Below are 21,229 nucleotides of genomic sequence, written 5' to 3' on the forward strand. Positions count from 1 at the left end.
ATCATTTGTAAAATCACTTCAAATGACTTCTACTGAGTGTATTTTACAAAGATTCCACGGCGTATAGCAATATTTTACGTTTTAAGACTCGCGCTGAATATTCAAGAAGTCTTGTTTTTGAGTTGGTGACACATCCGTGCGTGACGTCACTAAAGGACCGCCCCTGACCGTAAAAAAGACGCATTCTAGCGGTCCTTCAATCACATCAATGTATTTTGCTGTACTTGTTTGGTCTGGGGACCTCGTGTTGCACCCAAAAGCCGCCAGAAGAGTGCGTCCAAGCGCCATATAAGGAATTTATCAGCCTGTGGAAACGGAGGTGGCCACAGGTGGTCGCCATTTTGTGCCTCTTTTTTTGGGGGAGAGATTTCCCCCCAATGTTGCCTCGAAATGGCACAAATAAATTCTTTAATCGATTGCAAAGATGTATGCTTTCCTCTTCAGAACTATTTGAATCATATTCATAACTGAATGTGTAACAAGAAAGCATATTCTCCGAATCTGAAGCAATTGTTTTGATTCACTAGCAATGCTAGACGCCTTGGCGAGACGTCACGAACTGGAGGCGGGACTTTCTGAAATTGCCCAATTCGCAGGTCAATTTTTTTGCAGATTTTGGACACTAAGTCATTTTTATTGGTGTTTTACATTTGATGAAAAATATCATACTGCGTGTTTTGGGTATTTTAGATGCTATAAAACGTTCTTCTGACATCATTTAAAAAAGAAAAAAGTGACGTCGGTTGTCTTTTAAGGCTAAGACAATTAGAAAGTAGAAAACTATGTTTTATGGGGACGCTGCAACGGATTATTCTCATTTTAATGGTTTCCTATGGGAAATTATTTTTTGAGATACACACTTTTCACCTTACACACTGTCTGGGAACCAATTAAGTTCATAAGCCAAGGTATCACTGTACTTTTGTGAGAGACAGCAGAAAGCATGCATGCAAGCTAATAAGCAGCGTGAAGGCTAGCGAGCGGTATGGACCCGGCAAGTTATCTTTCATTCCAATCGTTTGGCTGGATTTTTTTTTTTAACCAATCATGAGGAACGGAAAAGTATTCCTATTAATGGTGAGCATTATCACAAAGTTATTTTAAATTCTGACATTTTGTTAAAATCATGTGTGTGTGTTAGCGTGTGTGTGTGTGTGTGTGTGGCTCTCATTGAAATACATTTCTAAATATTTTACTTTTATGACTCTCTTAGTCAAAAAGGTTCCTGACTCCTGTTCCACATGGTCACAGAAGACGACTCAGACCCTACTGGATTTGGTATGTGGCTGGAGAAGTTCCCAGGTTATGGAAGTTTTTAACTGTTCTTCATCACATGTGATGATTGCGTGTTGCAAGTCTTACAAAAAAAAAATAATAATAATGAATGTGTAAAGTCAATTTCCCCTCTAGGGCCACAATTTTCGGGACCTTCTCCTTCCTTATTCTTTTAGATGTGTGCACATGAAAGCATTTGCCTGAAAGCAAATGCAAAGAGGAATGTTTGCTACAATGACATTCATTGTCTCTTTTTGAGGGTGGGGCTGGGAAAGGGGCTCCAGAGGGCACTAACAGGGGCGTCATGTGGATATTAGGAACTCGTTGAACTTTGGTGACAACCCAAATACAACACGGAGACAGCGTTACATTGTATGCCCCTTAATAAATCAATACAGTGATACCTTGGCGTACGAACTTAATTGGTTCCCAGACAGAGTGTGTAAGGCGAAAAGTGTGTATCCCAAAAATTAATTTCCCATAGTAAACCATTAAAATGAGAATAATCCGTTCCCAGGTCTTCATACAACATAACTTTCTAATTTTCTAAGCCTTAAAACTACACAAAACATACCTTATTTTATGTATAATAAATGTGCTATGGTATTATAATTAAAGAAATAAACTGTATGATATAATAAAGTCGTTTTATTTACCTTTGTGATGGTTGTTGATGCCTTGATGGAATGGAGTGGCCGGTTTCATTAGCATTAAACACTTGATGATATAATACATTTCAATTCATACATATTGATTTATATAGCAATTGAACAACAGCTGAAGCTGGAACTAAGCGCTAACATGGAAAAAAAGGGAACTGCTGCCCCCTTGTGGAAAAAAAAAAAAAACATTGCCAGAGGCCATGGCCAGCGCTTTATCGTCACGCAAGTATGAAAAAACTAAACCTGAACTAATTCGGGAATGGCGCTCTACGTCATGTTTTCAATTCCCGAATAAATTCATGAATGGCAATGAATGAGTTAATATATTGAGACAAAATTTGTGTTGATAATATATTCGTCTAGGAGTCACCATGTTAGTGACTCCTTGTGTATAACAAACAGAAAACAACAAGGTCAGAATTATTAATAACAGGGTGATACTTTAATTAAAAAAAAAAGGTACGTGGCCCCTAAACGCTAATCCACCACCTCGGCACAGATATGCTGTCCAATAAATTAAGCAATGAGTAAACTACATGAGTTGGAAAATGTTGTGGCTACAAAACATATAACAGGAAAGTCAAGTCAAATGTTACTTTACAATAATATGTTGTATGCGGAACCCGACTAGTTGAAACACAGCATTGTGATTCATATTGAATTTGGTGGAACGTGAATCAAGCAGCAAAACACAATTGTTTTTGTCCATCTCTGGGGGCGGCCATTTTGACACTGGCTGTCAACTGTACATACTGTATTTATTCGAGTATAACGCGGACACGTGTATAACGCGCACACCTAATTTTCAATTAAAAATCAGGATAAAACTTTGTTTCACTTTTTCTCGGCTCAGACCAAGCATTTGTAAGAGACAACGCATGGCGTCCATGATTAAAAAAAAACATTTATTGACAATGTAAGCTTCTCAATGTAAACTTCTCCGGACAAGTTGTGTCCATAATTTGTAAAATGGCTTCAAATGACTTCTACTGAGCGTATTTTACAAAGATTCCACCGCATATAGCTATATTTTACGTTTTAAGACTTGCGCTGAATATTCAGGAAGTCTTGTTTTTGAGTTGGTGACGAGTCCGTACGTGACGTCACTAAAGGAACGCCCCTGACCGAAAAAAAAAGACGCATTGTAGCAGTCATTCCATCACGTCAATGTATTTTACTGTACTTGTTTGGTCTGAAAACCTCGTGTTGCACCAAAAAGCCACCAGGAGAGGGCGACCAAGCTCCATGGAAGGAATTTATTAGCCTGTGGAAACGGCCTGATTAATTTATCACAGGAGCTTGGACGCCATTTTCTACCTCTTTTTGGGTGAGACATTTTCCCCCAATGTTGCCTCAAAATGGCACGGAATAAATTTTTTAATCGATTGTTTTGATTCACAAGCAATGCAAGACGTCTGGGCGTGACATCACAAACTGGGGGCGGGACTTTCTGAAAACGCCCAATTTGCAGCTCAATTTTTTGCAGATTTTGGACACATTAAGCCATTTTTATTGGTGTTTAGCATTTGAATAAAAATATACTGCGTGTTTTGGGTATTTTAGATGCTATAAAACGTTTTTCTGATGTCAGTTAGGAAACAAAAATGTTACTGAGTTTTGAAAGGCTGGCTACCTGGCTTGTTAGGTAGCTGGCTACCTAGCTAGCTATCTATTCGCTATCCAATTAGCTAGCTGGCTATCTAACTAGCTATCTATTCGCTATCTAACTAGCTAGCTATATATTAGTTATTTATTAGCTAGCTAGCTATCTTTCGATCTATTTGAGTTATTTCGGGTTGAGTCAACGCTGGCGCATGCGGCTGCTGCAGCTCACCCGCAAAAAAAAGGATCCTCATTTCAAGCTCATATAACTCCTGACCCAATTAATTTAGGAATTAACTTTTTCTTCTCGGATTATAGAAGAGAGTATTAGGTTTCTAACGCTGTATTGAATACTTATGTAGTCCTAAAACTCAATATTCTGTGGGTCGGGGAATTTGAGTGACAATGACAAAAACCCTGGCACTGGAATGGACCCATTTTTGCACAAGTCTGGCAGTGAATTGGTTAAACTTGAAACAAGGACAAAAAGCAGCTGGGAAAGAAAAAAAATAATGAAAAAGACATCTGAGCTTGTTTTCAATCCGGGTCATTCATCAGAGCGCCTAAAGCAGATTGCGCTTCTGATCTCACCTGCGATTGATCACAAGAGTTGTCTTTGAATGCAACACGGGACTGACACGTGCAAATCACGAGTCAACAATGTGGCAGCGGCTTCAAAGTAACGTTTGATGTTTTTTTCTTGTATATTGTCGTGATGAAATTGAATGGATGCCTTCAAACTGGAGAAGTTAATAGGGAAGAGTAATGCATCATTACCAATTGTCATATTCAGTGATTTGTTTTGTAACTGCTATGGGAAGCGGGAGATTCTGCTTCATAAATTAAATATATTATCATCGGTATCACAAAATGAGACTTTCACATCTCATTAAAATATTTGTAAAAAAAAAAAAAAAAAAAAAAAAAACAAAAACTACAGGTTTACACAAAAAAAAGTGTCATTCTTAAATATGTTAATGCATTCACTGCCAGACGTGTCCACTCCAGTGCCAGGGTTTTTGTCATTTGTCACTTGAATTCCAAGACCCACAGAATATTGAGTTTCAGGACCACATGAACATGCAGTCCAGCATGAGAAAGCTTAGACTCTCTTCTTTCATGAGGAAAAAAGGTGTTAATTCCTAAATGATATGTGTCTGGAGTTATATGAGATTGAAATGTGAGGGTGGCTGTCCAAAATACAATGCAATTCATACATAGTGGTTTACATAGTGCCTTAACAGCTGAAGCTGGAACAAAGCGCTAACATGGGGGGGAAAAAATGAAATGATGCCCCCTTGTGGAAGTGAAAAACATTGCCAGAGGTCTGAGTAGCGCTTTATCAGCACCAATGCATGAAAAACAAAACCCAAACAATTTTGGGAATGGCGCTCTAGGACATATTTTCAATCCCTGAATAAATTTATGAATGGCAGTGAATGAGTTAAGGTGCATGAATAGATGAACTACATTTTTCTTGTAATGCTATACAGTGATACCTTGGCTTACGAACTTAATTGGTTCCCAGACAGAGTGTGTAACGCGAAAAGTGTGTATCCCAAAAATTAATTTCCCATAGGAAACCATTAAAATGAGATTAATCCGTTCCCACGTCCCCATAAAACAATTTTCTACTTTCTAATTTTCTAAGCCTTAAAACTACACAAACGATGCCTTATTTTATGTATAATAAAGAAACTACTGTATAATAAAGTCATTTTATTTAACTTTGTGATGGTCGTTGATGGCTTGATGGAATGGAGTGACTGGTTTCATCAGCATTAAACACTTGATGAGGAACGTAGCCTTCTTCTTTCACCATCTTGAGGAATGATCCCTTGGAGGTGCTTTCTCTGCGATAATTTTACCTAGTTCCTCATCAATTGTGTTCTGTTTAACTGGGTTGATAGCTTTTTGCATCAAGTGTACAGATGGCTTGTGTGGGTTATTTGTGGAGCCTGATTGATGGGATATTTTAACCTTGCAGTCTACACTCTGCCTTTGAACGATCAAAGTTGAAACGAGTCCAAATTTCACTGTTTTCTATCCATTTTGTCACTCTCTGTCGTCTGCCTGTCTATTTAATGTTTAAACCATCTCCCCTCACTGCTGCGTTCTTGACCAATCATGTGGCTTTGACCCAAGACAGCTAGAGGACTGCAGCCATTTTCTTTTTTGGAGAATGGCTTCATTCTCTCTCCGTCTGTAACCCCCCCCCCGCCTCACTGCTGCGTTCTTGACCAATCACGTGCCTTTAACCGACGACTGGGGGCGGGGAATAGAGGACCAATACAATCCGGCTGCCATTTTCTTTTAGGAGAACGAGAATCAGTCATTGTGGCAGCTCCGTGTGTATCCCGAAAAATACTTCGTATTCCAAGGTAAAATTTTCATCAATTTAACGTTCGTAAACCGAAAGGTTTGTAAGCCAAGTGGTTCGTAAACCGAGGTATCACTGTATTTTGTACTTTTAAAATAATTAATGCCACAGCATTGTTGCTGAATATGCTTTGAATATCTTCAAGCGACTTTAATACATTTTCATGAGTGCGGACTTAGCACTGCACTATAACAAGAAAAGCACCCCCAAAAAAAGACAAACATGTTAACTTTTCCTGGCATTTTAACCACCCATCTATTATCCGTAAGGGTCGCGGGCGCCCTGGAGCCTATCCCAGACAAACACACACTTCCCCGAAATACAGTACAAAGATCTTGGAACAGTTGCATTATATTGCTCCAACATACTTCCTTGACACCAATTACCACTTTGCTAAAAGAAATAGGGCTTTGGCACCATTTTATAGCATCTTCGGGTCTTGTAAAAAAAAAAAGAAGCAATGAACATGACATGAGCTGCAATTTAGGAAAACAAACCAAAAAAAAATCTGCAAATGGCAGACCCACATCCTCAGGAAAAAAATGTGATTAGGTGAATCCTGAGCCATAAATGGGTTTTAACACTCATTCTTCCCTTTTATGTATAAAATGAGGTTATCTTTTTTTTTAATTGCTTTTGATTTATATTTGTTCTTATTTTTTATTTATTTTTGTCCTTATTTTTGCTCAATCTGCTACGATCCGGTTAATGTCCTTTGAAGTCAAGCAAAAATTAGCTCTGTGAATGTGAATTGCGTTATTTGACAGAACACTGTTGAGAGTTGGGACTTAAAGACATTTGGTGGTAAAAACAAAAAAAAAAATCAAGAAAAAAACAAACAAAACAGTGATCATGTGGTATAAAAGTGTAAACAGATGGGCATGCGAGATGACACCAGAAAAAGACGAGGAAAGAGAGAGAGCGTGTCGTTGTAATACAAAAAGATTCTGCACAGTCGTACAAAAGTGGAAGCAAAAAACATTATTTTACAGGGTCGATGTCACATTATCAATAAAGCTTATAAAAACTATATATATATATATATATATACAGTAAAGTCTCGTTATATCGATATCGGATATATCGATAGTCCGGGTTATATCGATACTATTTCTATGCACGCACGGAGAAAATTACATGCAAACAGGGTCGGATATATCGATAGTCCCGGTTATATCGATATTTTTTCGGACTCCCTTGAATATCGATATAACGAGACTTTACTGTGTGTATATATATATATATATATATATATATATATATATATATATATATATATATATATATATATATATATATATATATATATATATATATATATATATATAGGCAACATCCGACTTACGACCAGCCCAATTTACGACCACCAGATCCTATTTTTAACATTTTAAGAGGGGGAGTTTGCGAGTCATTTAGCCTCCGAGTCTCTATTCAACATTTTGAATGGATTTCAACTTAAGACCATTTCAACTTATGGCCGTTTGTTCGGAACGGAACTCGAATGTTACCTGTATATACACACCTATACATACATATATGATATATGTGTGTGTATATATACAGACATATATATACACATACACAGTCAGAGTTAGTCACGGTAACAAGCACTACTGCAAATTGAAGAAAAAACTAAAAAAAAAAAAAAAGAAAAACGAGGATTAAATTAGAGGTAGCAGCAGATTCTGGATTTTTTTTTCCTCGGCATTTTTCTTCCAACTTTTCGGGATACTCAAATCGGATTCTTCATTTTCCACTTTAAATACTAGCACGGCCACAGAATGTTTTTTTTGACAGACACAAAGGTCACAACACACACACATGCGCACACAGACAGACAGACAGACACACTCACACATCTTCCTTCATAAGTGTTCATTCCTACATCACAGTCTTGCTTCGGCCTCTTGGTTTAGTGGTCTGGAAAAGTTCTGATGGGTGGGCTGCAGCAACAAACCAACATGGGCACCATAACTGTGTAAAAAAAGGAGTACTAGCTTGCTGGAAGGTGGGTCCTCTGTGGTCTCAGAATCAGAATCAGAAAGTCGTTAATAGTCCCACAATGGCCAGCCATGATCCTCCTCCTTACTGTAGTCCTAAATCCTCTAATAACACTGATTTATCTTCTAACGAAAGACCCCCGCGTCCTCTCTCATCCCCTCAGACTTCCCGTGTCACCCTCAGTACTTGCGTCTGCATTTCTTGTGAAGATAAGATCCCCGGAGGCCACGGGTGGAGACGCCATTGAGGACTGGAAAGTGGTGATGGTCCCACTCCTGTGGATCCACCCTGTGTTTCTGTATCAAAGAGTGGTGTGGCCGTTCAGAACTGGTCCTAGGATTGTGAAAGTACTCTTGCCCTGATTTCCTGTGTTGAAGAAAATCAATCAGGGTCTCCAAGTGAGGGATCGTTCTCAATGAGAAAAAGCACTTTCTTTCATTGACCAGGAGGTTTCCAAAAAGTCCTAATGTGGTCAGACACTCATTCAGGGGTGGCGGTTTCTACCTTTAGGGTGTCGAAGTGAGGTGACATTTTAGGACTGGAAGAATTGGTAAGAGCGAAGCACCACAAAGCTGGACACGAGATCCGGACTAGAAGTAATGTTGGCAACAGTGTTGTTCACGGTGGTAGTGGCACTCTTAATCCCAACTCAACTACCCTGGTCACCACCTCCTCCCCCATTCTACGTCAAAGAATCTCTACGAGGGTCTCAAAGTGGGGGTGGGTGTTCAAGACTGGTAGAAGTGGTGATAATGGTGGTGGTGTTCGTGGTGATGGTGGTGCTCGTGCCGCTGCACGAGTTGCGCTAGACGCCCCTCGTAGAGCAGAACCCCGGGCATCTCCTTTACTTGCTCCTTCTCCACCCCTGGCCCGACCAGCGTGCCGATTGCCCGGCATGCCTGGTGGTCCTTGGAGCGCTGTTTGTGCTTGCGGTAAGGGGCGGATGACTGGTGAGGGGGCATCTGGCTGGAGAGTACCGGGGGAGCTGGGAGACCCCTGCTTCGCATGACCCTGCCGCTGAGCTGAACGGGGGGAGTGCGGCCGTGGGTCTTGGGCGAGCGAACGGCGGCTTTCCCGGAGTCTTGACCGCGCGTCCGGCTGAGGTTGAGACCCCCGGGTGGGCTGACTTCTGTGGGAGCTTGCAAACGGCGATGATGGTGAGGCTGCGAATGATGGGAGTGGCCGTTTTCTGGCTCGTGGGATCTGGAGCGGGTCTGGTTGGACGAACGTGTCTGGGGTTCTGCCTTGGTCTGCTCCGTCGTCGCTTTAGAGACACATTTACAGAGGGTGGATATTTGAGGCGGCGTGGTTATTGTTTTTTTTTTTCACACTACAGACGCCTCCCAATTTAAGAACATTCAAGTTACGACAAACGGTACATAAAAACATTGTTGTGGATACAATATGCTGAAAAATGTTCGGACAGAGATGCCGTAAGTTAGATTTTTCCGGCCGAGCTCGCTTGCGATTGTCTGCGTACCGTGCTTCACACACACGCATGCAAACTGACACATTGGAGGTTTCAAGGGTTCAATGGACGTTTACGCGACGGACACCAACGCTGACCAATCAGCGCCGAGCGATGCTGAAGTGTAAACTAACAAGTTTAGGCCCAGATCCGCAGAGCTCGCTTATGATTGGCTGCGTAGAGTATGTGGGCGGGGAGGAAATCCGTCTTCGCAGTTGACGCTCCAGGAGGACGCGATGTATAACAAAAAGTAATGGCTGCTGGCACGTCATTCAGTAATGACGTGCCAGCAGCTTGAGTAGACCCAAGGATATACAGTAAAGTCTGGTTATATCGATATCGGATATATCGATAGTCCCGGTTATATCGATACTATATCTATGCACGCACGGAGAAAATTACATGCAAACAGGGTCGGATATATCGATAGTCCCGGTTATATCGATATTTTTTCGGACTCCCTTGAATATCGATATAACGAGACTTTACTGTATGTCGTCGTACTACAGTAGGTGTGAATTTATTTTACCACTGTTAGAGGGTCTGCGTTTTATACTTCCTGGTTCAGTGTTTGGCTTAAAGGACAACCGACACCATTTTTTTTGTTTCCTAACTGACATCAGAAAAACGTTTTATAGCATCTTAAATACCCAAAACACGCAGGCTGATATTTTTAGTCAAATGCAAAACACCCATAAAAATGACTTAAAGTCTCCCAAAACTGCTTCAAAATGACCTCAGAAATGGCAAGTTTCAGAAGGATCCGCCCCCTTGTTCGTGACGTCACGCCAGGACACACACAAAACAATGGCTTCAGAGAGTTCAGATTCTGAGATGCTTTCTTGTTACTCATCCAGTTATGAATATGATTCAAACAGTTCTGAAGAGGAAAGCATAAATGTTTGCAATCGATTAAAGAAGTCCTTCCGTATCAATTCGAGCCATCTGGACTCCAATGTAGCGTCCCAGAAAATGCACAAGATGGCGCACAAGCTCCATTGGAAATGGGCTGATTCGTCTGCTGGGAATTTGTGTCCACTTAACACCTTCTTTATGCGTTTGGTAGTCTTGGTGCGACACACAACGATTCACTAGCGTGTTATTTATGTAGTTTTACTTCTAATTTCGCAATCAACACTGTGTTTTCAGATGAAAAAAAGTGCCTAAAATGCATTGGGTGTCGCATTGTCGGTCAGTGGCGTTCCGAATGTGACGTCACGTCAGGATCGTCATCAACTCGAAAACAAGACTTCCTGAATATTCAGTGCGAGTCTTAAAACGTAAAATATAGCTCTATGTAGTGGAATCTTTGTAAAATGCGCTCAGTAGAAGACATTTGAAGTGATTTTACAAATTATGGCCGAAATTTGTACGGGGTGTCGGTTGTCCTTTAAACATACATTCCACACAAAATACAGCACTGAAGCAACTTACGAACAAATTCACCTTACGAACGACCGCTCGGAACGTGTCTCGTTCGTAAATTGGGGAGCGTCTTTACCTCACCACTGAGGACTCGTAAGACACCTTGACGGAAGATACAGTGCCACTTTCGAGCAAGAACCGGATGACATTATCGTGTCGAAACACCCACATCCCGCAAGGATGTGATACTCGGGTGACTCACTCGTTAGGGAGGGTTCTCTCACCTGTTCCAAAGCGAGATGTGTAGTTTTCAATGCCAGCCAGGTCCAAGTAGTGGTTCCGTCGCTCCAGATTCTCGTCCACGCAGTGGCGTTGGCAGCCCGGCTGGGCGTGGCTATGTTGGTCGCTGTGATGGCGCCTGTGAACGGGGGCGGGAGGGAAGCACCGCCAATCATTTTCAAGGACAACCGACACCATTTTTTTTGTTTCCTAACTGACTTCAGAAAAACGTTTTATAGCATCTAAAATACTCAAAAGTATGATATTTTTATTCAAATGCAAAACACCAATAAAAATGAGTTAAAGTGTCCCAAAACTACTTCAAAATGACCTTGGAAATGCCGAATTTCAGAAGGTCCCGCCCCCTTGTTCGTGACGTCACGTCAGTTGTCCTTCAAAGGAGAACTGACGCCTCCGGTCAAGTTGTGTCCATAATTTGCAAAATCACTTCAAATGACTTCTACTGAGCGTATTTTACAAAGATTCCACCGCATATACGTTGCTATATTTTATGTTTTAAGACTCACACTGAATATTCAGGAAGTCTTATTTTTGAGTTGGTGACGATTCCTGACGTCACGTCACTGAAGGAACGCCCCTGACCGAGAAAGTGACACACAATGCATTTTGGGTACATTGTTTGGTCTGAAAACATCATGTTGATCCGCGTTGATGGCGAAATTAGAAGGAAAACACATAAATAATGCGATGGTGAATCGTTGTGTGTTGCACCAAGACTACTATTTGATACTAGTTGACACAAATTCCCAGCAGACAAATCAGCCCATTTCCAACGGAGCTTGGGCGCAATTTTGTGCATTTTCTGGGACGCTACATGGGAGTCCAGACGGCTTGAATTGATATGCGAGTACTTCTTTGATCGATTGCAAATATTTATGCTTTCCTCTTCAAAACAATTTGAATCATATTCATAACTGGATGAGTAACAAGAAAGCATCTTCACCGAATCTGAAGCCATTGTTTTGATTCTCGAGCAAGGCAAGACGACGTCCTGGCGTGATGTCACGAACAAGGGTGCGGGACCTTCTGAAACTCGCCATTTCCGAGGTCATTTTGAAGTAGTTTTGGGACACTTTAAACTCATTTTTATTGGTGTTTTGCATTTGACTAAAAATATCATACTTTTGGGTATTTTAGATGCTATAAAACGTTTTTCTGATGTCAGTTAGGAAACAAAAAAATGGTGTCGGTTTTCCTTTAAGAGGTTCGTCACAGGCCAAACGAGCGCTCTCTTGTGATCAGGCAGCCATTGTCGGAGGAGACGGGGAAAATCACAGGTCTCCGAAACAAACACGCCAAGTAAACATTTTCACAGGCATTGGGTGACGGACGCAAAAAAAAAAAAAAAAAAACAAGTACAAGAGGCAAAAGTGCAGATTTACCTTATGAGCGCCCGACTTTTCTTGTCTACGCCTTTGGGGTCTTCGACGCACTTATCATTTCTCTCCCTTGGGTGGGACGCATCTGTGTGTGAGGAACAGAAGGCTATTATCAATGAGAACTTCACACACGCATACGCACACACACACACAACAACAACAACAGTCACACAAGAAGAAAGCAACCTTTGTTTCGGGTTTTTACTTTGAAGATCTACAGAGGAGGGGGAAGAAGGAAAAAAAAAAAAAAAAACACTGCTTCATTTATTCAATTTTCAATTGCCGGCATCTTCTACATTAAATATGGGAAGAAGAGTTAGAAGAGACTTGAGAAATAGTTTAGCGATTAAAGACGGCAGATCTGACGTAGGCTGAAATTTGCATAAAGGCAAACAGGCGATGTCGGAATCTCTTGAGGGGTATTTATAACTGTAAAAAGAGGACGGAGGCGGGTAAAAATACATGGATGTATATTTTTGTGCTACTTTTTACGTCCTGTTGAGTCGTCAGAAAGAAAGGTGAACAGAATCTATATTTTTTTTATGGATCGCTTTTCACTCGTTTTTTTTTTATAGTTTTATCCTCATTTTTTAATTTTAGGTTACTTTTTATTTACTTTTTAACTGATTGATATTTAGTTGTTTCAGAACATTTCTTCCCATTTTTATTTATTTTCTATTTTATTTTATTTACTTTTAAGTAAGTTTATTTCACTCACATTCCCCGCAATATTAAATTTTTTTATGGTACACTTAATTTTTGAATTTGTGTATTTTAGCATAGACAGAGACATTTTCCACAACGTTTCTGTATTTTGGGGGGCAATATTCACAGACTTCATTTAAGGAAACCTTCACATATTGGACCATTAAAACTCTGGTTCTTTATATTATTGAAAATAGTAATTTTTGACCACTTTATCTTACTTGTTTTGTAGCAGCCACTGAATCCATTTCCCCCTACAGAAGTAGTGCGTAATCCCAGCCTCTACTCTAACGCCTTATAACACAGGTGTCAAAGTCAAGGCCCGCGGGCCAAATCCGGCCCGCCACATCATTTTTTTCGGCCCGCGAAAGCAAATCAAACTTGTTAAATTCCATGATGATTGCTAAAATCTGAGCCAAAATTTCATATTTTTGGATGTCAACCACAATAAAAGTCATTATTCTTGACTTCAGATTTGAAAACGAGTTATTCATTAATTTGCTGTGTGCTCTATATGTAATATTTGAAGGGATTTAAACATTATAATGGGTTCCCCAAATTCATAACGGCCCTCGAGAGGAAACCAGAACTACAATGTGGCCCGTGGAAAAAAATGAAATTTTTTTAATATATTTCTATAATCTTCTTTCTTTTCCTTTCGGCTTTTCCCTTTAAGGGGTCGCCACAGCGAATCAGTGTCCCTCATCTTCAGAGATTTGATTCGCATGTTTGTTTTGGCCAAGTCTTTACATCGGATGCCCTTCCTGACACAACCCTCTGTATTTATCTGAGCTTTATATGTGTTTTATATTAATATAATATTCATATATTATTTATATATTTCTATAATATTGTTGGAATATTTTTTTCCATTCATCGAAGGTGCGCCATATACTCCGATGCGCCTTATCTATGGAATAAGTTTGAAAATACACCATTCATTGGCGGTGCGCCTGATACTCCGGTGCGAATTAAACACTGGAAAATACAATAATTTTCCCAAGAATGATCAACATATTTTTGTCATTCAATCCATCACATTCCCAATGATGAATGTAACAATTTTTAACGCACAAATCCAAAGGTTACCTGCGCCACCCTGCGTGCAACTCCTCCATCTCTGGCTGGAGTCTGGCGCCACCGACAACTTGACCCGCAATGTCTTACTGCTGCTGGGTGAATGATTGACAGAGGTGTCCACCACCTCGTATATGGTGTGGAGGAGGCTTGTGATGTCCTGCAAAAAGATAATCCCGCACACTTCATTTTAACGTTACTGTTTCAATGCTGGATATAGTGTGGAATCACAATTTTACAGGCAAATACTGAGTTGATTTTGACTTCTAAAGACATCCATTTCAGTGGAAAATTAATTTGGGCTGTTTTTGTGGAGCCAAAAACAGCCAGTACAATACAGTGATACCTCGGTTTACGAACCCCTTGGCTTACGAACATTTCGGTGTACGAACGTTACATTTATGAAAATTTTACCTTGGCATACAAACTATTTTTCGGGATATACACGGAACGCCACAATGAGTGATGTGTCCTTTGCGAACGAGCCAGTTCTCCTAACAACAAAATGGCAGCCGACTGTTTTTGTCCTGTATTCCCCGCTCCCAGTCTGCGGTTAAAGCCACGTTATTGGTCAAGAACACAGCAGTGAGGGGGTGGGGATTACAGACAGTGAGAGAGTGAGGCCGTTCTGCAAAAAAGAATATGGCAGCCGACTTTGAGGAGGGTGGGGGAGGGGTTTAAACATTAAAGAGACAGGCAGACGACAGAGAGAGAATGAGAAAATGGATAGAAAACAGTGAAATTTGGACTCGTTTCAACTTTGAAAGACTGCAAGTTTAAATTATCCCATCAATCAGGCTCCACAAATAACCCACACAAGCCATCTGTACACTTGATGCAAAAAGCTATAAACCCAGCTAAACAGAACACAATCAATGAGGAACTAGGTAAAATTATCGCAGAGAAAGCACCTACAAGGGATCATTTACTTAAGATGGTGAAAGAAGAAGGCATCGTTCCTCATCAAGTCTTTAATGCTGATGAAACCGGCCAGTTCATTCCAAAAGCCATCAACGACCATCACAAAGGTAAATAAAACGACTTTATTATAAAGTACAGTTTATTTCTTTAATTACAATACCATAGCACATTTATTATACATAAAATAGGGTATATTGTGTGTAGTTTTAAGGCTTAGAAAATTAGAAAATTATGTTTTATGGGGAAACTTGCAAGTCACATGACTTGCAAGTAAGGAATCTGCTTAACATTATGTTTTATGGGGACCCGGGAACGGATTATTCTCATTTTAATGATTTCCTATGGGAAATTATTTTTGGGGATACACACCTTTCACCTTACACACTCTGTCTGGTATATATTGCGTAGTTTTAAGGCTTAGAAAATTAGAAAGTAGAAAATTATGTTTTATGGGGACCTGGGAACGGATTATTCTCATTTTAATGGTTTCCTATGAGGAATTATTTTTAATTATTTTAAATTATTTTTAATTAATTATTGGGATACACACTTTCGCCTTACACACACTGTCTGGGAACCAATTAAGTTCGTAAGCCAAGGTATCACTGTATAACATTGTCAATACTGTAAAAAGAAAACAGACTTTGACAACCATTGCACACTTCCTCTCTTTTAAATACATCGTCCATTGGCTCTCTGTTTGTGAAATCAAGGTTCCACCGTTCAGTCTGATAAACATTGTGTCTCTGTAATGTGGACTTTCAGCTGCGGAGGGTGGCTTTGGAACACATTGCCTGTGATCAACAGGGTTCTATTGTAAATGGCTGACAATTTATCAGATTATCCCTCCCTTCACAAAGAGCTAAATATGCTGGAATGAGAGCACATTTCAGTTTCAGGTACAGACACCAAGGAGAAAAACATCTTCTGTGGCGTGACAACATGAAAAGGAGCTCGAGAAGAAAGAAAGCGTCTGCCGTCTCGCGAGGCAAGGAGCTGTCGGCAACAGCCCCACATACACACAACATAAAACTTTCTGGGTGTTCTCTTCAATCTCTACAGGCACTAGGCAGAGGTTCCCTGGCAGCAAGGAAAGGCGAAATGGGTCTGGAGAGGGTTTTTGACAGGAGACTTTTCATTTGGGTGTGGTGGCTCCACATCAGACCTTTGTCGCCCCCCCCCCACTACTAATTCAGCAGCATGTTACTATCATGTACACATTGGCGCTTTTCTCATTGGATCCTGCACTCCTCCATCTCATTTTTGCCTTAGTGGCCCATTTTTCTGTTGCTCTCAATCTCCTCGGTGACAAAAAAATGCATTTTGCCCATTTCAGTTGGTGGTGAACATCATGACATGTTTAAGCAATAAATAAAATAAATAAACAAACAAGCAAAAAAATAAATAGATAAATAATAATAATATGCCAATGCGTATGTAGAACTGCCGCGGCTTGGAATTGAAGCGGATTTATGTGGAGATGTGAGACAATCTCTTTTCGGCAATGGATGCTACACCTTTATGTTTGCTTTCAACATTTAGCTTGTAGCACACGTGCGCATTTCACCATGACGTCCTTGATTCACTGGTGAAAATGACGCTTTGATCCTCTCCTCTTTCATCTAGAATCGTATTTTGTGTAGTGTCACATTATTCGTTATGTATTTTTTGTTGTTGTTTTGACTTCAATATGGCGAGTGACTCCCTTTACGGCAGCTCCAGAAATGTGTTTTTCTACTTCTTCCTTTCCTTTCTTCTTACTTTCATCACTTTGCTGCTGTGAAGTGTAAATGTCTCCACTGCGAGACTAATCCAAATAAATACATCTTCTTCTTTTCCTTTCAAGGGGTTGCCACAGCAAATCAGTGTCCTCCAGGTTTGAGCCGCATGTTTGTTTTGGCCAAGCTTTTACTTCGGATGCCCTTCCTGACACAACCCTCTGTATTTATCCGGGCTTGGGACAGGCACAAGAAGACTTATAAATAAATATATATTTTTTTTGTGGTCAAAATATAACTTAATTCTCGGAAAGTCTTGATATGTTTTCTTTTTAGTGACCCGTTCACATCCAATGAACTACACTCGTGACTTGCGAGGACGGGCTAAATGTGCTTCAAGGTAAAAGCACAAAGTGCACATTTTGCATTTTGTTGCTTGTCCCCCCCACACAAACAGAACATAGTGAAGAATCTTGTTGATGTTCGCTATTGTTAGTTAGCATGTCACAAGACACCCACCTCCCCTGAAGGATTTCAGCCTTGGTGGAGGTATGTGCTCATTCTTTGATGTTTTATGAGTGAAATTTAAGATCTCCAGCTTGATTAATAAAAGAAAATCCCAGATGTTCATGTGGGTTGGGATTTCTTGACAGATGTTTGTCTGATTTACTTGTTCATTCATCAATCAAAGACTTGCGCCTCCAGAGTTTAAACCACATCCAAGTCTTCTGGGAGAAGACAGTTTACCTCTCTGGTGACTTTCCCGTTGTTGTCAAAGTCATAGAGGGTGAACGTCCATTCCTGACGATTATCCTCTTCCATGGACACAGCGCACTCCAGCTCCTGGAAAAGCACATACATACTGATGTGGTTGTATGAGAATTTGTAGGTGTATGCATGTCTCCGTGTCAGTGTGCCTGGCCCGGTTTCCTCTTCGTGGAAGTTAATCATGGTCACGTTTCGTGTGGATAAAGTGACAAACTCACTTCAAACTGGACCTGCTTGCCATCCCGCTCCTGTATCATCTTGTCCGCCAAGCAGCAGCTGTCTGTCTTCTCCGGAGGCAGAGCCACTGCAGACATATAAACAGATGAAAATAATCAGCTTCGAACAGTGTGTGTGGCCCTGACCTGAGGAGAGGTTGTCGCTTGTGTATCCAGAGAAAACCCACAGAGGCACGGGGAGAATATGCCAACTCCCCCAAAAAGTCCAAAGCCAGAACCAGTCGCCCCAATAAAAAAAATAGTTTGTAAAATATATCAGAATCAGAATCATCTTTATTGCCAAGTATGTAGAACACGCGAGGAATTTGTTCCCGGTCGAACACGCTGCACTAGTATCATCAATTCGTCTCTATTCAAGTCAAAAGTCAAAGTCAAAGTCAGCTTGATTGTCAAATATGCTAATATGCCTGCACAGATAAAATTACTGTCCTCTCGGACCCAGCGTGCAAGACTTTGAAAAACATAATAAACACCCATAATAAATTTGCCGGGAGAGAGAGGAGCCGCTGCATGTTCATGCGCCGCCATCTAAAAAGACTTTAGTTCGCTGACGAAGCATCTTGGATAAGAAGCGAAACCTCCGACACCTTGAAAGGAGTACAGATGAAGGCTGAAGAAACCTTTTCATCGATGGACCACTCCTGTACGACTGAGAGCTTACACAGACGTACCTCTACATACGGTAAATACTTGATGTGAGTACTTTCGCCACCTCTGCAGACCACACCCCCCCCCCCCCATCTCCCTCTCTTTTTAAACCTCTCCACCCATCCCACTTTGAAGTCCCCACTCTCCAACCTTCTGGATGAGGATCAGTCCGGTCCGTGGAATAAAAACAGAATCGCTAATTAATAAGACGAGTCAAATTGGAAACACTGTTTGTTTGCGCGCCAGCCGGGGCAGCAGACACAACACGACGGCCCACTTTCTTCGCGCGCCATCCGAAAGCGGATCAAAGCCGAACCGTCTGATCATCCCCGTTGCGTCGGGAGGAGGCCGGAAATGAAAGGCGACATCCTGGGGAACTTTTTTTTTTTTCGGGATATTGAGAGAGAAGGCGGCTCCTGCTGTTTGATCGTGCATGCAAGGGGCAAATCTGTTCAGCAGCAGGCTCAATATGGCGATGAGATAGCTAATGAAACGCCGGGAGGAGAAACAGTAATGCGGGATCATTGAACTCCCCCAGCTCGCACCCCCCTTTAGAAGTCCACATGCCAGGAAGCTGCCGTGGGATTGGCTCTGAGGGGCACGGTGAGGGCAATCTGTGGCTCGCAGTTTGGGAGAGCTGCCATGCTCGGGCTCATCCAGCTTGGCTACTGTATTACACATATCTGCTGCCTCCTGTCCTTCCAGAGCGAAACGCATGGGCGATGAGTAGGATGAGTTTGCCTTTATGGGTCGAAACGTCACATTTTATTCGTCTGGTGATCAAAGGAGTTAATCCAGCTACAGTAAAGTCTCGTTATATCGATATTCAAGGGAGTCCGAAAAAATATCGATATAACCGGGACTATCGATATATCAGACCCTGTTTGCATGTAATTTTCTCCGTACGTGCATATCAATAGTATCGATATAACCGGGACTATCGCTACATCCGATATCGATATAACGAGACTTTACTGTATTTTCTTCCCCATGTAGCTTTTTCTTAGCGGTCTGTGTAATTGGTGGCCAAAAGTAAGCAACAAAGCAACAGTGGTCTGGGGTTACTTCTCGACGGGCTTTGAATGAGGCTTTTTTATATTTTTATTACAATGTAAAACAGTTTTGAGGTGTCTTAATTCATTAGCTGTCAGTTGTTGTCAATTTTTTAATGATTTGGAAAGCGCATTGTAATAGCTGCAGATGTTTGGTATTATTTTATATTGTTTTTTTCACAGAATATTGTGTTCTTTAACAATAAAACTACTAACCAAAAGAAAGGGTAGACTTTTTTTATCACTTGGAAGAAAAGTTTCTCGCTTTTTCTTTTTGTTCTTTCGTAATAAGTAGAAATACATCGGTAAGTTTAACCAAAAATGCCAGTTATTGTATCAGCTAGCTAGTGCTAAGCTAACCTGCCATCTTCTGTCTGGCAGTGGAAGCGCACAAACCCTCTTCGTATGCTGATGTGACACGTGAAAGGTGAGCAGTGAAGTAACAAATATAACAGTGTTAATATACTCCCTGGGTAGGCTTTATTGACTAAAGGCTTGATAGTTGAATTTAATGTTCATTAGCAGGATAAATATGCCCGCTTTGGGGCGGTGTGCACAAACATAGCGCACTTTCACGCATGTTTAATCCCCACGTAGATACAGGAAAGTGAGTGTTGCCACTCAAATATTCCACTGTGACAATAAACGGGACAATTGGTTATAATTGACGCAAATCCAAAAATTGAGATTTGGCGTTCGTGGTTAATAGTCAGTTTGCGTCTTAATTCAAGGAACCACTGATTCGTGGACAAACCATTCTAGATACGCTTTAAAATCACCAGGATTTGGGCTGAAATTATGAATAATAATGCCTGTGGGTGTCGAAAACCTCAACAATTTTCCATCAGCTTTTTGCATTCCGCGTGGGTGTCGGAAGCTCTCATTTAAGTCCTACTTTGAACAGGGAAGGAAAGGCTTCCAAATCCGAGGATCATGTCACACTAGTGGGGAGTCTTTGCATTGGGGGAGGGGGATAAAAGTAAAAGGGACCTCATCAGTACTCTGTTGGGGATTTTGAATTATGGGGTGGGACTGGGGGAGGTAAAATATTCGCAAAAGAAGGGATGCAAGCATAATATGAAATACAGTAAAGTCTCGTTATATCGATATCGGATATATCGATAGTCCCGGTTATATCGATATTTTCTCGGACTCCCTTGAATATCGATATAACGAGACTTTACTGTATTTTCTTCATTTTTAAAATCAATGATGGAATAAAAAGCAGCACTTGGTGGGGTACCTTCTAAGCGGTAGTGCTCATCGCCAATCTGCTGAGCTTCATTTATGGAGCCCTGGAAAAGAGAGAAAGAAAAGAAATAAAACACATGTGTTGTCAGTCAAGTATATCAGCGGGTCTCTCATTCTGGCACGTAAAAACAAACAGTGAAAATCCCCAGTAGGGCATTCTGACCCACAGTGGCATCCCAGCTTCTAAACCGCGGGCAGTCGGTTGGCCATACGTAAACAAAGTTCTTCATCAGCATGGGAGGATAATTGCAGGTCCAGAAACGTGCGACACTAGACTGGCATTAAGGCTCAACTCCTGCACATCGAGGGTGAATACAACTATTTCAGTGGTGTTCCGGAACCCCCCTTTTCAGCCAGCTCAGACTATTGCTATGTGGAGTTTGCAGGGGCTCAAAATCGCTCGGTTTCACGATGCGGCTCA

The 21,229-nt window shown here is 41.0% G+C and overlaps 1 protein-coding gene across 1 annotated transcript in view; it reads right to left on the reverse strand.

Moving 5' to 3' along the window:
• Positions 1-7,235: 7,235 nt before the first annotated feature.
• Positions 7,236-21,229, reverse strand: part of nkd1 (NKD inhibitor of WNT signaling pathway 1) — a 40,617-nt gene continuing 26,623 nt past the window's right edge. Inside the window, exons 4-10 of the mRNA XM_088993005.1 lie at positions 20,801-20,852; positions 17,840-17,925; positions 17,601-17,696; positions 14,227-14,374; positions 12,436-12,517; positions 11,038-11,171; positions 7,236-9,184 (exon numbers count right to left, since the gene is read on the reverse strand). Coding sequence (XP_088849131.1) covers positions 8,649-9,184; positions 11,038-11,171; positions 12,436-12,517; positions 14,227-14,374; positions 17,601-17,696; positions 17,840-17,925; positions 20,801-20,852 — 1,134 coding nt within the window. The 3' untranslated portion in view covers positions 7,236-8,648. The remainder of the gene's footprint in view (positions 9,185-11,037; positions 11,172-12,435; positions 12,518-14,226; positions 14,375-17,600; positions 17,697-17,839; positions 17,926-20,800; positions 20,853-21,229) is intronic.

Source organism: Hippocampus bargibanti, linkage group LG03 (assembly GCF_051943395.1).
Source record: "Hippocampus bargibanti isolate YZ-2025 linkage group LG03, ASM5194339v1, whole genome shotgun sequence".
Lineage (NCBI taxonomy): Eukaryota > Metazoa > Chordata > Actinopteri > Syngnathiformes > Syngnathidae > Hippocampus > Hippocampus bargibanti.